The 14864-nt window shown below is 42.0% G+C and overlaps 1 protein-coding gene across 1 annotated transcript in view; it reads right to left on the minus strand.

The window, feature by feature from the left end:
* Positions 1–1008: 1008 nt before the first annotated feature.
* Positions 1009–14864, minus strand: part of LOC306887952 (zinc finger homeobox protein 3-like) — a 145290-nt gene continuing 131434 nt past the window's right edge. The window contains exons 8-10 of the mRNA XM_079446012.1: positions 13342–13465; positions 7781–13237; positions 1009–7646 (exon numbers count right to left, since the gene is read on the minus strand). Coding sequence (XP_079302138.1) covers positions 5935–7646; positions 7781–13237; positions 13342–13465 — 7293 coding nt within the window. The 3' untranslated portion in view covers positions 1009–5934. The remainder of the gene's footprint in view (positions 7647–7780; positions 13238–13341; positions 13466–14864) is intronic.

Consider the following 14864-nt stretch of genomic DNA (forward strand, 5'->3'; position numbering starts at 1 on the left):
CTGTGTGAACATTCAACATCCAACTTGTTTGTAATAAATGTAATTGATTTGGGCAACTGAGACAAAATTTCAAAGTTTAGCTGAACATTTCCTGAATAAATGACCAAAGTGATGCACTGCAACTTGCTTTGAATAGAAGCACCTGGCATTTGAAGAAATGTAAATGTAGATTGTTTGTGTCTGATTGCAACAAGATGTGTGAGTGTTTCTTCCAACATCCTGTCAAATATCCTGTGAAAAACCTTAGTTGAAAGCCATACAGAGCAGGAGTTCATTAATGGACCTGTACACCAGCATTGTGAAACATCCCTGCTGCTTGTAATCAGTTCTTTTCTCTTTCTCTTCCAAATACTGTAAATCAAATAATCAAGAGAAACAAAGTAAGACACATGCACACAAAATACAGGCATCTTGTAATCGCCAGCAAATACATATATAACACACACAAAGGGCGTACGCAAGGGAGGTCTCATCTGATCCTGCTCTACACAAGGCTTTGAATTAGCCTGGAACGTTGCATTTGATCCTCTGCACGAGCCGAAAGGAATCTCCGAGCTGTGCTTTTAACAGCAAACTTCACTTGGAATTATGTTTGATTGTAAGTCTTAATCAAGTTCAATTTGTCATAAACAGCCACTTCTAATTAGCTACGTGTCTACATATCTTGCTTAATATATTTTAATTAATCTTGTTCATGAATGCTCCCTAAGAGGAATTTCAATGTGACTGCTCTTGCAGAGAATACCATACCAACAAGACAATGAACTACTGGGAATGTGTGTTCGGGGGCTGTCAAATCATGTGCATGTTGCATTAGATTAATTGCAATTAGAGTTAATTGCATTTTCAGAATCAAGCTCACGCCAATGATCAGATGAACTCTGTTGCTTATTATTGGATCCATGTGTGTTTTAATGCCCAAAAATGTGCATTTTAATTAAAAGTGACCTTTGTTGTGTTGCATTGTGTTCTTCACTCATGCCAAAAACGTATCACACGATAAACTTTTATGCTCATACTTTTTAATGTATCACAATGAGCAAGAAACATACTTGATGAAATATTTTCAAAGGAGTATATTCAATTACCATCTACAATCAACTTAACTAGGACAACAAGGTTTTTGTGACAAAAGTTTCTCTTTAAAAGTCTGAAGTTCCATGTGGTTTATGTATGTTAGTCTCCATGTAATTTGGTACAGTTTGGAAATCTTCATCATATAATTACAGTAACAAAAAGCTAACAAGACTACAGTATAGAAAAGACATCAAGAACAACATTTTTGGTTTAACTTGCTCTTTTTGTACATTGCAAGGCTGTAAGTTCTACCCTCGGATGGGCTACCTGGAGCCACAGAGGCTCGGAGGAGGAGGAATAATTTGAGGAGAACGAAAGAGAAAAAAAAAGAAACACAAAAATCATCAAAAATGCTGTGGCACCAGGAGCCACTAAAGGAACAGGAAGCTCCAGCAGCAGTTAATCGTTGAAACTGGAGCAAATGTTTTTTTTCGTTTGGTTGCTTGTTAGTTTGGTTATTAATTTTGGTTGATTCGCTTTTTTGTGTTTATCTGCTTCCTCAGGAATGACACCCAGGAAAATCCCCTCCCCTTGAACAGTAAAGTCACTCTTTATGGTTGGGTGGATCCGGTCGACTCCACGCCAGAGTGGAACCACGTCAGTCACTGAAGCGGGCAGGAGGAAATGAAACAGGTAGCAACACCGTGAACTGGGAGACAACGTATGCGAGTGTTTGAGTCCATCCCGTTCAGAAGTACAGAAAATGTCCAAGTAGATGCAGAACCAGAGAGAGAAAAAGGAGATAAATTCCTCTCCGTGTCACATATGTCCACTGGTTGCAGAGTCCACTCCCGTCGGCATATAGTGTTAGTTAAATAATGACTTGATATCGGGGGCGCGTCGGCCCTGCCTTTGGCTCCCATGCCCAGTTTTGGTGTGTCAACAACAGCCTTCTCAGACATCTCAATGACATCTCTCAAGTTTCCCAGAGTTCGTTTCTCTTTATTTCCTTCTTTGTCATGTCAAAGAAAAGTGTTGATGTCTTCTTTAAATATATCTATATCTGTATACATGTTTATTTTCACAGTGGGCAAAAGGATGACCTCTACAGCAAAACCTGTCGCTTTCGTTCTCTCTTTGCAAAATGTCCACAAAAAAAAAAAAAGGAAAAAAAATCAAGTATCCCAATGAGAGTTGATGTATCTCAGCCACGTGTTGGATTAACCACAATAAATATACACTCATCAGGGGCACCACCTAAAGTTTTTCGTGTTTTCGACTGCATGAAGCTTTGGCCACATTCATATAATTAACCAAAAAAAAAAAACTGCTCAGTGCTTCGGTATCCTCTTTCGCCACGTTACAAGATTATTGTGTTGAACATCAGACTTGTCAAACCCCTTTACTGAAGATTCAGCTTTGCAGTTCAGTATGTTTTGGTGCGAAATGAAAGTAGAAAATAGAATACAAAGTATAAAAACTCAGACTGATGCTGGCTCTTATGAAACATACACACACACACGCTCACGCTCGCACATACAAAGTCCATGCTGGCTGAAACAGTTGTGAGGGCTTCTGCCCCACACGAGAGCCTATAAAAAACGAGAACACTTTGGAAGCAAGAGATACACAACTGTGTCAAGACAAACAAATATAGGAACATTGTAACACCATAAAGTGGCCAGAGAATGATAGAAAACAAATAGATGTGATTTCAATTTAAAGCTGGCATTGTAACATTAATTTATAAATGGACGACAACAAAAACGAAGGAAAATAAAATACACAGTTATACGAAAATAACCATAAAGATATGATCCGAGACCAAAACAATGCAAAGCATTCAAAAATAAACTATACAATATCAGACTTCTCAAAAATAATTATGAACAATATTATAGATAACATGGATTGAGAGGAGTGGATCAGCTTGCAGATCAAAGGAACCCAATTTCAATAGCATGCACACCAAATAACACCAAATCAAATCGTTCTGCAAGATGTAATGCTTGTTTACACAAGTGTGGAAATACGTTACTAAAGCCAAATATGTTTGCGCCCCCCTAAAGCATTTCAAAAATGACTTGATTTGGAAAAGAAAACAAAGAGCAATTCCATTTACGATTGGATGGGGGCCGTTTCGCTAAAACACAACCATTTCCATTGCAATGACTTGGAGTGAGGGACCTCTTTGGACACTTCTACCTTGTCGTCACGCAAAACAAGGGACACCTAAAACAAATCCTGCTTTCCCCGGTCTTATAATGCTTTGGAATGAAAATGCCCCTTACAGACCCACAACAGACATTTCCAGCATGAAAATGGCTTTACACCCTGCAGACAACAAATTCCCTACTTGCTTTTCCAGGAGGGGGGGCCGGCTTTGCCGAACAGCCTTTCGTTCTGAGACTAGTTCTAAATCAAGAAGCATGATGACGTAAGTACAGACAGGTTGCAGTATGTACATTTTTGGTAACCACTATGACTTGGTGATCTAGTTCAAGTGAATAAATTCATTTAATGGCTGCAGGGATTCTGTTCACTCTCGACATATCACAATCGGAGTGAGGTGATATTCAGCAATCCACGATGGCAGAGTTACACAACAGCTTACAGTCACCTTAGAAATGGGATAAAATAGACTTATACTCAATTTGAATAAAAAGAAGCAGTCCTTGCTTAAGAAATTAAAACTCAGGTGTAGTATTTGGAATGCACTGTTATTTTTACAAACATTAGAGATCATTGGCTTTTAACATTGGTCTGTTCAAAAATGAAAAAATAAGCTAAAATGTCCTTTGGAACATATATTCACAGTCTTCAAAGTTCCGTTTTTGCAACAAGAAGGGGGAAAAAAAAGATGATGTTGCAGGGGACGGGAAATGGTTTATTGTTGGTTTCTTTTTTCTTTTCTTAAAGCTTAGCCAAAAAGCAAAAGGAGCATGCATCTAGGTATTCTTCCTTTCCAAATCTACATTAGCAGCAAAACATATGTCCTTAAAGACCAGACCTTATATATTTTTTTTTTACAGAAAGAATACAAAAGAAAAAAAAATGGATTTCATGTGTGACAGAAACTTCAACAAAACCTCTATTTTACAAACTGCAATGGCTCTGTAACGGTGCTACTCCACAATGCAAGGACAAGGGCCCTTTTCGATTTTTGGTTTTCTTAGTATTTGACGTAAAAAAGCCACCTGTCTGCTTGCAAAGAAGCAAAAACGGCAACTCTGATGCGTACTTCTTTTATTTTAAAACTTTGTTTTCTTTCCTTAAAAACAACAACAAATTCTCAAGTATAAAGAAGCCTCTTTTCTCATCTTTATGCACCAATGGTGAAAGTGTTAAGTCTTTGGATTTTCTTTTTGTTTTAAAGCATGAGAATTATTATTATTATTATTATTCTTTTTTCATTTTCATATATGACAACACAAAAGTTGAAATGAATATAAAGCCTATAGCAGACTGCAGCCACACAACATGGAAACAAGTATCTGCTTTGTAGTGCTAAAGGAGAGGCAGTTATCTCCACATCTACAAAGGCAGGGGTACAGAAAGAGGAAAGAAAGGAGGAACAGATAGATAGCTAGAAAGAAAGAAAGTGAGAAAGTCAGACAGTGGTAAGTGCACTAAGGTAACACAAATATAACTGAACCATTTTCAAACACACCCCAGATTTCTCTTCGCTTTTGGTCAATGCTGCACCAACCAAAGGTGAGAAACCCTTTGTGACAAACAGATTCAGCTGGGAGAACAAAAACAAGAAGCTCAGAATTGGACAGAAATAGAGTAGAGATCGTTTCCTGCTCCTTAAACTAGTCTATTGGAATGACCAAGACAACATCAAATGAAGCGCCTTAAAGTTGGACGATACAAAAGCTAAATGTACACAAAGATTTTTCAATCTACCATACTGTTTAAATTCATTTCCAATGCAACAATCTACTGAACACCAAAAATGTATATATCTATCATAAATACAGAAAGTTTTTTTCCTAAAAAAAAAAAGAAAAATTTTTTCCCCCACCAAGTCTGCAATGCTTTTCGTGTCTGGGTAAAATGGGATTAGTAACTCTCCCATTAAAAACAAACAAACAAATAAAAATTAAATGATAATAATAATTAAGAAGGTTTAAAACCAGCAATTCAGCTACTCATTGAATGCCCAGTAACTTTAGTTGAGTTAGTATCATTTCTGAATACTTTCTGCCAATAAATGTCATACAAAAACAGAAATGTCTATCTTTTGTTTGGAACAAAATTAATAAAATAATGACTTTTTGTAACACAAGAAAAGGTTGTGAGCTGTTGACCTGAGAATAAAATAGACATTACATTATTTTTCTTTTCTTTAGCAAGCCATTGGTATCTGAATGCTTAGATAGCAAGAAAACTGTAAGACTATTCTCCCATACAGTACATACTGGCTTTATGTGACTGTGCTATTAAGCGGAAATACTTTTGCAAACAAGGGGACAGCTAGTTGACTCGTTCTGTGTAGAGAGAATTGTGGGGCCATTCAAACGACTTTGAGGCAGTCCACTGCAATACAGCATTCCACTAGCAATAGCCAACTGTTGACTGCTGTGATCTCTATTCAATTATATATATATATATATATATATATATATATATATATTGCATGAGTGCATATATGTATATAAATATATATCTACATATATTAGGAGTTGTAATAAACTAAAACCAGCATGTTGATATGGGAAAACAATCCACTAACATTTTAATTTTTGGTTACAAGCTTTGGAATTGCAGTTAGTCTTTACACATCTTTTTCTGAAATTGGTTTGTATACTTTAAACATATTTTAAACATTGCTGCTTTTTTTCTTTTGTTTTCTTTTGTCTTGTGTTTTTTTTTTCCTTTTTCTTTTTAAATATTGTTCATCACTGAAAGCTTTTACAATCTGATGGAGTCCGATCCTACACTAGCGAGATTACTACTACAACTACTGCTGTCTTTGAGACAGCCAGGCTGTTGTGGCTCCTCTGCTGGCCTGCCCAGCCTGTCTGCTGACTTCTGACTGCTGTCAGAATCAGACTCGTCGGTAAAGATGTCTGTTGGTATCGAGGTCTGGACCCCTGAGGTGCTCAATGAACTTGAGGTAACCGTTGAAGGAGAGGAAACTGGAGGAAAAGAAGACAATGCAGACAAAGGGGGATTGGACTTCCCAGCTAAAGCTCTGGAGAAAGGGGTCTGGGACCATGATTTGCCTGTAGCTGTTGTGTTGAGTGGAGTGGCTGTGAAGGAGGAGGAGGAGCATGAAGATGCAGACGCTGATGAGGAAGGTATGGTGGCTGACGTTGTTGGCGGAGGGGATGGGGTGTTGTTTGAGTGAGTGGCAGACTGCGAGGTAGATGCGGTGTTAGGACTGGGGAAGCAGGCTGAAGAGTGAGGTAATAAATTAGTAGCGTGCTCTTTGGCATTTCTGGATCTCTTGATTGTTCTGTGTTTGTGCAAGGCTGAATCCAGGTGTTGACTGAGAGCTTTGTCCCCTTCTAGTGTTGTGTCACAGACGAGGCAGTCATAGAGGCCACCTTCTGCTGCATTCCCACTGTTGGGGACCCGAAGCAACATCTCTTGCAGGTTTGCCACAGACTGACCAAAAAAACAAATTGACTTGAGGTGGCTGATAGCCGCTTCCTCCTTGCTGAAGACAGCTTGACACTTGCGGCACGCCAGCCGATACTGAACTTTGGGGACAATATATTGGTCAAGATGGGGATCTGCACCTTTGCCATCCACTTCATGCTGCTCAGTGGCTAGGTTGTTGTGAGTGGAAGAGGTTTTGACTGAGGAATTGCTCTTTTGCTCCTCTGTTTTTACTAGATCTTTGGCAGAGGCCTTACGGTCCACCGAGTTTTGTGACGTTTGGCTTGCTTTGGGTTGCTGGATCTGCTGAAGCTGCTGCTGCTGCTGCTGAAGTGCCTCCTGCAGGCTCTGCTGATATTGCTGGTAATGTTGAAGCAAAGATCCTGGTGACAGCCCCATCAGGGCCTGTGATAAAGTTGGGTTGTAGGGGAAAAGACTTTCCATGCCATACATGGGCTGAAGATATCCACCTTGAAGAGCACCTGGTATCTGAGGGGCATAATATGGAGAGAATCCAGGCATAAAGTAGGGCAGGAACTGACTTGTTAGCAGAGCTGTTGGATCTGAAGCTAACGCTGCTTGTAGAGCTTGAAGTTGGGCAGTATCGACCACATACTCCATGCCAGGTGTTGGCATTGAGGTGGCCGGAACAGCAGTGTCTTGTTTTTCTTTCTTGGCACTGGCAGCAGAAGTGGAGGGAGCAGGAGTACCCCCAGCTGAGGATGGTGTGGGGGGCTTCTCAGCCTTCTCCTTGGGTTTCTCTTTCTCCCTGGCCCTCTCATGATCACGATCTTTGGGAGCATCAGGACGAGGGCCTGGCTGTGTCATCAAAGAGTTTGATGTAGATGTGGGGTTAGGGCTCGAGTGGGCGACAGATGTGCTGGCCTGAGCTGGGGTGGGCGAGGCCAATGAAGAGGAGGAAGGGGTCTTGTTGGGTAAACCAGATGTGGGGAGACTAGGTGAGGGTACACTGGCACCAGGCATGTTCAGGAGGTTCGGAGGTTTTGGAGGGGTTAAAGCTGCGGAAATTGACACAGAGAAACAAAGCAAGATTAAGATTGTTGCAATATACATCTGAGAATAAATAGTTAGTTTTACGTCTCTTATTTCAAAAGTCTCACACTCATACTAGAGACATAATTTGATCACATACCTGAGTTGGATGAGTTAAAGACTGGTAAGGAGGGACCACCAACACCTGGCAGGAGAACAGGGGGGATCCCCTGTAGATTTGGGTAACCTGACTGAAGGTTCAAGGCTTGCAATGCAGGTGTGTCAAACATCCCTTGTTGCTGCATGGCTTGTTGTTGTGCTAGTCCCAGGACCTCATTTGCTTTCTTGATACGATCCATCTCCTGCTGTGCCATCAGCTGACGAACCGTCGCTGGATCGAAGTACTCTTTCTCTTTATCGAGCTGGCTTCCAATGGTATCCTTTACTTTGGAGATGTGTTGCTGGGAAAAGATGTGGTCTCGCACTGAAAGGCGAGCACTGTATTTAACACCGCACAAAGAGCATTCTGTCTTAGGTCCCTCGTAAGAAGTCTGGTTAATACCAAAGTGCTTAGCCATGCTGAGCTTAGCCTTCTTTTCCTTAGCACGAGCATTTTGAAACCAGACCTGAACAACTCTCTTTGGAAGTCCAATGTCATTGCCAAGTACCTCACACTCCAGCATGGTTGGAGTCCTATAATCATTGAAGCAGGATTTGAGCAACTTCAGCTGAAGATTAGTCATCTGTGTTCGGAAGCGCTTTTGACCAGGTCTGTCTCCACTATCAATGCTTCTGCTTCCAGAGGCCCCTGGACTTGGTGAACAAGGGTCGGCCAGACTAGATGTTTCACTGTAGTCTATAATATTTTCATTTTCAAAGTCTTTTGTGTAAAAGCTTGTTGCAGGGCTCACCAGTCCCGAGGACATCTGTTCATCGTTCTCAATGGAGGGAACAGCACCCCCAGACTTAGAGAGAAAATCTCCACTGTTATGGCTGTGCTTTGCATCAGCACTGTCATTGTCAACGTTTGCCTCATCACCTGTGGTAGTGTCAGTGATGGCTGTATTCACAGAAGAACAATCATCATTATCAAGTTTATTTTGATCAAAGTTTGTGTTAACTGAGGAAATGGTTGGGCTTTCAAACTCCTCTGCTCCCTCAACCTTAATAGATGTTGGGCTCAGGAGAGCTCTGGGGGACAAGTCCATGCTTTTGCTCACAGGTGATAGTGATGAACATTGTGCATCATTGTTAGACTGGGCAAGATGAGCATAGCTGGAGATATCCAGAGGATCCATCTTCAACTGCATGGCCTCCTGTTCAGGTAGCAGACCAGAAAGCGCTAGGCTATAACCAGCACGTTTAGCCTCATGCCAGTGGCGTGAACGAATATGGGCCTCGAGGGCAGTTTTAGCTTTGAATAGAGCTCGACAAAATGGGCAGCGACGGTGCGCTTGAGCTGGTCCAACAGCCCTAAACTGACCTTTTCTTTCTCTGGCTCTTGTGTTTTGGAACCATACCTGTACCACTCGTTTTTTAAGTCCCACTTCATGAGCAATGTGGTCAAGCATTTTACGAGTAGGATTGGAGTCAAGTAAATATTTCTGGTACAGAATCTCTAGTTGCTCTGGTGTAATAGTGGTTCGGAGGCGCTTGTCTCGTTGTGGCTCCTCTCCACTGTTCATGCTGTCACTTTCTCCTGGACTAGTTCCTGCCTTCTCCTCCAACTTCCTCTTCAGGGAGTTCATAGTGGATGTAGGTGTTGATGGAGAGGTGGCAGAGTTGCTGGACATTTGCGGTATTGCTCCTGCAAGGAGCTGGCTAGCAAGCAGAGGATTGCTAGGATCAAACAACATGAAGGACATGTCTATTGGGCGATCCAAAAACTGAGGATGAATGAACTGACTTTGGACACTCAGGAAGTGCAGTTGCTGGTGTTCCTGCCAGTGTTCAAATGAAGGGAAGGCAAGTTTGCACTGCTCACACTGGTATGGGATCATTTGCTGGGCCAACTGCTGCTGTGAGGCAGAGGCTAAATGAGGATTAAGGGCCATGTGGGAACTCTGGGAGGTCTGACTGGTATGTGAAATGGAGGGACCACTATGCTGTTGCTGTTGGGAGAGGGAAGGTGAAGAAAGCTTTGAATTCTTTGGGACTGTATGTGTCTTTTCCTCTCTTTGTGGTCTTTGCTGTGGAGTCTCAGATGGATGAATGGTTTCCTGTTTCAAAGATGTCTGCTCTCTTTGGCCCAATGCTGCTTCTGAAGAGTGTTTTGATTTTTCATCAAAAGAGTTTGATGTGTTAGCTGGTGTAGGCTCCTCTTTTTCAGATGACGTGATGTGAGAGAATGCAGAGGATGAAGGAGGAAGAGGGCAGAGGCTTGAGGATGAGGGCACTGGTGTTTGACCTGATGACCCAGAGAGAGTATAGTATTCATGAGAGAGATCCAGAGAGTCCTCATTTAGACTGTCATACTGCCCGTCTTCATCCTCGTCTTTGTAACAGAGCTTCTTTTGGTGTTTAATAAGGTCAAATATGCGCTGGAAAACCAGGCTGCACTTCTTGCACTGATAGTTTAAGTTGGTAGTACGAATGTATCGGTCATTGGATAACTCGCGTCGGTCACCTTCTTTTCCTCCATCTCCCTGATTCTCATAATTTTTACGGGCTTTCTGTCTGGCATTTTGGAACCACACAACAATGACTCGAGTTGGAAGGCTCAGAAGATTGGATAACTGCTCAAATTCATCATCTTTAGGATAAGCATTAGCATCAAAGAAATCTTGCAGCACCCTCAGCTGGTAGTCTGTGAACCTTGTCCTTGAGGACCTCTTATTTCCAAATGCTTCCTGCTTTTGAGGCTCAGGGGAGGGTGGCTTTGAATCCATTTTTGTATCTTCAAGAGTTGTAATTGGAGGGTTGTTAAAATTATAAGGTGAGTCTTTGTTGCGTTGTCGCTCTTTAAAGAGTGTATTGCGGAACCAGTGCTTGATGACTTTCTGGGGGAGTCCAGATTTGTCTGCCATTTCCTTAATTTGTTCCTCGTTGGGAGAGTTGTTGATGTCGAAATATTGGCGGAGCACCCTTAGCTGGTCATCTGTGATACGGGTGCGGGGTCTCTTATTCTGTTGCTGCAACATGGCAGGAGTAAGCTGCTGTTGGTAGAGCTGGGCCAGATCAGTGGCCAGACTGGGCTCCACAGCTGGCAGTTGGGCAGGAATCTGAGAAGGTAATGACTGGAGTGACATGGACTGCATCATAAGTGGAGAGAAGAGAGGCAGATCCATTGACACTGGAATTTGGGCCAGTGGAACTGGAGGTTGAGGAGTTGGAGCAGTTGGTGGTGTCAGGGAAGGAGCAGAAATGGGTATATTTGGTGTTGGTGCCCTCTGGGGAGGCGGAGGTGGGGGTGGAGGCGGTGGAGGAGGTGGAGCAGCTTCGGGTGTCTGAGGTCTCAGTGGGTACAGCTTGTCATATTGTTCCCTGTACTCTTTAGCAAATCTCTCTAGGAATCTGAATGGAAAGAAAGCCTGGTGGATATGCTCCTGATGACTCTTGAGAATCAATATGTTGGAAAAGAGTTTACCGCAAGACTCACACTCCAGTTTCTCTAATCCTTCAATGGGGTCAACTACTCTGGTGATACCAGCTGGCCCACTGCACACTGACAGAGATCCTGTTGGCTTTCTTTGTGCTTTTTGCTTGTTCTCATTGTACTGAATTACTAACTCAAAGCCAAAATTCTCCAGTAGGGCTTTGGTGGCATTCCCTCGGGCATCTGAGGCAATCCTTGGAGGAGGAAATCCAGAGTCATGGTTCACATTTACAACAGCTTGGTGAGGATCTTTCTTTTCTTTGGACTGGTCTGACATATCTTTTGGAACACGATCCTCAGCTTTATCACTAATTTCTTTATCCTTTGGCAGCTCTCTTTCTTTCTCAGTATGAGCAGATGGTTTTGGCTTTTTGTCTGCAGGGTGAGAAAGGGCACTCTGCTGAAGTAAAGCCATTTGGCTCGATCCTTGGGAGTGGGAATGAGATTGGTGCTGTTGCTGAAAGTGGTGGTGCATAAGCTGTTGTTGTAAGCAGCTCTGCTGGGCAGAGTTTTTCTGTTCTTCCAACAGTGAAGAAGCAGATACACTCAAGTTCAATGAAGAGCTGCTCGGGTTCATTTCTGGATTCAGTTGAAATTCTGCCCCAGGAATGTAAAACGGAAAGAGCAGCTGCTGTTGCTGAAGAGGGAGAAGAGCGTCTGTTGTCATGGGGAAGTGCTGGAGAAGAGGGTTAAATAGCTGTGACTGAAGGAGAGCAGCCTGCTGGAGTTCTTGATGGAGCTGAGCCTGTGCTTGCGCTTGAGCCTGGGCGAATTGCTGCTGCTGTTGCTGGAGCTGCTGCTGATGACTCCTCGAGGATAACATATCTGCAAATTTCTTCTTTTTCACTTCATGATTCTCAGAGGGAGAGGGATGACAGGCTGAGTTACCCAAATTCTCAACACTGTGAGAATGACTTGACAGATGATTACTTCCCATGATGCTCTGTGCTGTCTGAGCTCCAGCTGGAGAGCTGCTGCTGTTGCTGGAGCTGGTAGTTGAGTTAGTGGCTGGAAGAGGGCTTGGGGTTGAAGTGCTATTGGAAGTGCTTCCGCTTGGGCCACTACTGTTAACAGCGCTAGAAGTGCCGCCAGCTGCTTCAAGCTTTGCTGCCCTGGCCTTGGTTTGATGAAGAACAGAGCGCATATGAATCTCCAGTGTAGAGCTCTGGCTGTATGCTACATTGCAAGTGCTGCACTTGAAGGGTTTATTATCAGGGCTGCTGGTAGGCTCTGGCTGACCGGTGGTTGATTCCTGTAGAGCCCTTTTGACTTTGTGTAAGTGAGACACAGAGTTGTAGTGTACAAGAAGAATATTCTTTTGGGTAAATGACTCTTTGCAGACTGTACACTTGAAAGGACGGGACGGATCTAGAAACTTCTCCATAGTAAAGTTGGGGCCTTTCCTAAATGGCAGGGCTCGTTTAGGTTCAGATCCAGAATCTTCTTGCAAAGATCCAGAGTCGCTGCCTGTTGGGCTTTGCTTTTCCTCTGGGTCACTTTCGTCTCCCTCTTTCTCATCATCAAGAAGAGCTCCCTGGTCCTCTCCAAGTGAGGGATCACCCATAATCATTAGGTCTCCATTCATCAGTAAACCTCCATAGAGCTGCTGGATGTCAGCTTCACTCAACTCCAGGTGACTGGTCTCCAGATGCTTCTTAAGTGCCTGTAGGGTCCTGAAACTGCGCTGGCATAAGCAACACATTGTGGCTGCTCTGATTACATGGTATTGGGAATGCAGCTGAAGTTTCTCTATTGTCTTGAATGCCAAACTGCATTGGTTGCAGCGATATTTGTAGACATGACGATCAGAGACAGGCAGTTGGGGTCTTTTATTGTGGACCTCATTGAAGTGCATCTGAAGGGCATTGGAGGATTTAAAGACTTTGTTACAGCCCTTTTTCCAGCAAAGGAAACCAGTGGAATCATCTCTTGCAGGCTGTTGTTCCTCAATAGGAGACTTGCAAGCTTCAGCAGTGTCTGAGGCCAGACAAAGTCCTTTTTCAAGCTCAACATCTGCCACCTCTGCAATAAGAAAAATAACACGCATTAAAATTCTGATAGCATAAACATATTTGTGTGTTTTTAAAATTGTTTTTAAAAAGTCTTTAATTGCGCAACATTCTAACCTGATTGTTTCTTAATGTCATCAGAGTTTGAGTTGACCATGCACTGAGGTGTGGTTTGAGTATCTTTCTCTGGTCCAGGGACTGGTATGAACATGCTTGCTGGCAGTACTTCTGATGCTGCCACCTGGAAAAAGAAAAACATAGTATTTGTTAGGTTAATTATAGGCCTTAAACAATAGCCTCTTGATGAGAAACATAGAACATCTCAAATTAACGTGAAGGACAAGCTTACACATTCACAAACAGACAAACTTTCTGCTTCGTATACAGTAATCCTTCATTGTAAACAAAAATTTGTAAAATAAAAAAAGGTGGTAAAGGTGAGAGATGTGCTATAAACAAAAATTATTTGACAAGATAATGATATTGTTCGAACTAGACACAAACACATATACTGTCCCCCTCCTTCACACAGGCGACTTAATTTGCCATCCATGGAATTTGCACTTTGATCACTGATGGTGTTTTGTCATGCTCTGCGATAGTTCTGCTGCTGCAGCCAATTAGTGTGATGGGCTGAGTGGTCTACCTTGGCCAGTTGAAAAGCTTATTAGAGAGCCTAATTAAATAAGTCTTCCACCTCATAAAATGTGCTTTTCATTCCAATAGAAAAGCATGGCGCAATGGTGAAATGCCGTCATTCAGCCTGGAATTCTGGGTAATGAAACAACTGTCAATTTCTGGATAATGATCAGCACCCTTAATTTAACATACAGCACTCATTAATGTGTTTTCTAGCAAACCAGAATATTTTAATTTAAACAATTATGCTAATAATTATTTGAAACAAAGTCATTAATAAAAAATTAGATAAATTTAAATGTAGGTAGATGGCAAGCAGCATGCTTTTCAGTCAATTTAATTAGAAAATTTAAAGTAGCAATGAATATTGTTGTGATAAAGGTGTACCAAGGTTTGCTTGGCACTTCAAAGGTTGAAATTAATCAAGTGTGAATGACAGCAACCTCCCTTCTATCTTTTAAGTGCACATAATTCTCCATGCATGGCTCTCGCTCTCTCGCTATCTCTCTCTTTCTCAGAATAATAACAAAAAACAGATTCATTAACAGGATCCTATTTAACAATAATCAGTGATTGGGATTGGAAAGGGTTGGGAGATGAGGCACTGTGTGCTTCACCTTCCTTCAATCAACTCCCAAACTGAACAATCAGCCTCACTCATCATGCATTTCAATACCCCAATCCCACAAATATATCCCCCTTCTCTCTCTCTCTGCATGTATCATTTTTTCATCCCTTGTTTGTGCCCTTTTGTGCAAACTCTGTGCCTTTTTCCTTCCCATGATACAACCAATTCTATTTTTCTTACACCAGATATCAGTGTTACATCATTATTTATTTCATTTATTTTAAAAACTGAACTGTAGATTACATAACTTCCTTCAAACTGAACATAACTTATAAAATTAGTTAACCTTAAAGTTATTAGGGTTATGTTAACCAAAAATGACTATTTTCCCGTGAGAGACCTAAGAAAACAGTGTCATTACATGGCTGTTTGA

The sequence above is a fragment of the Barbus barbus genome, assembly GCF_936440315.1.
Source record: "Barbus barbus genome assembly, chromosome: 2".
NCBI lineage: Eukaryota > Metazoa > Chordata > Actinopteri > Cypriniformes > Cyprinidae > Barbus > Barbus barbus.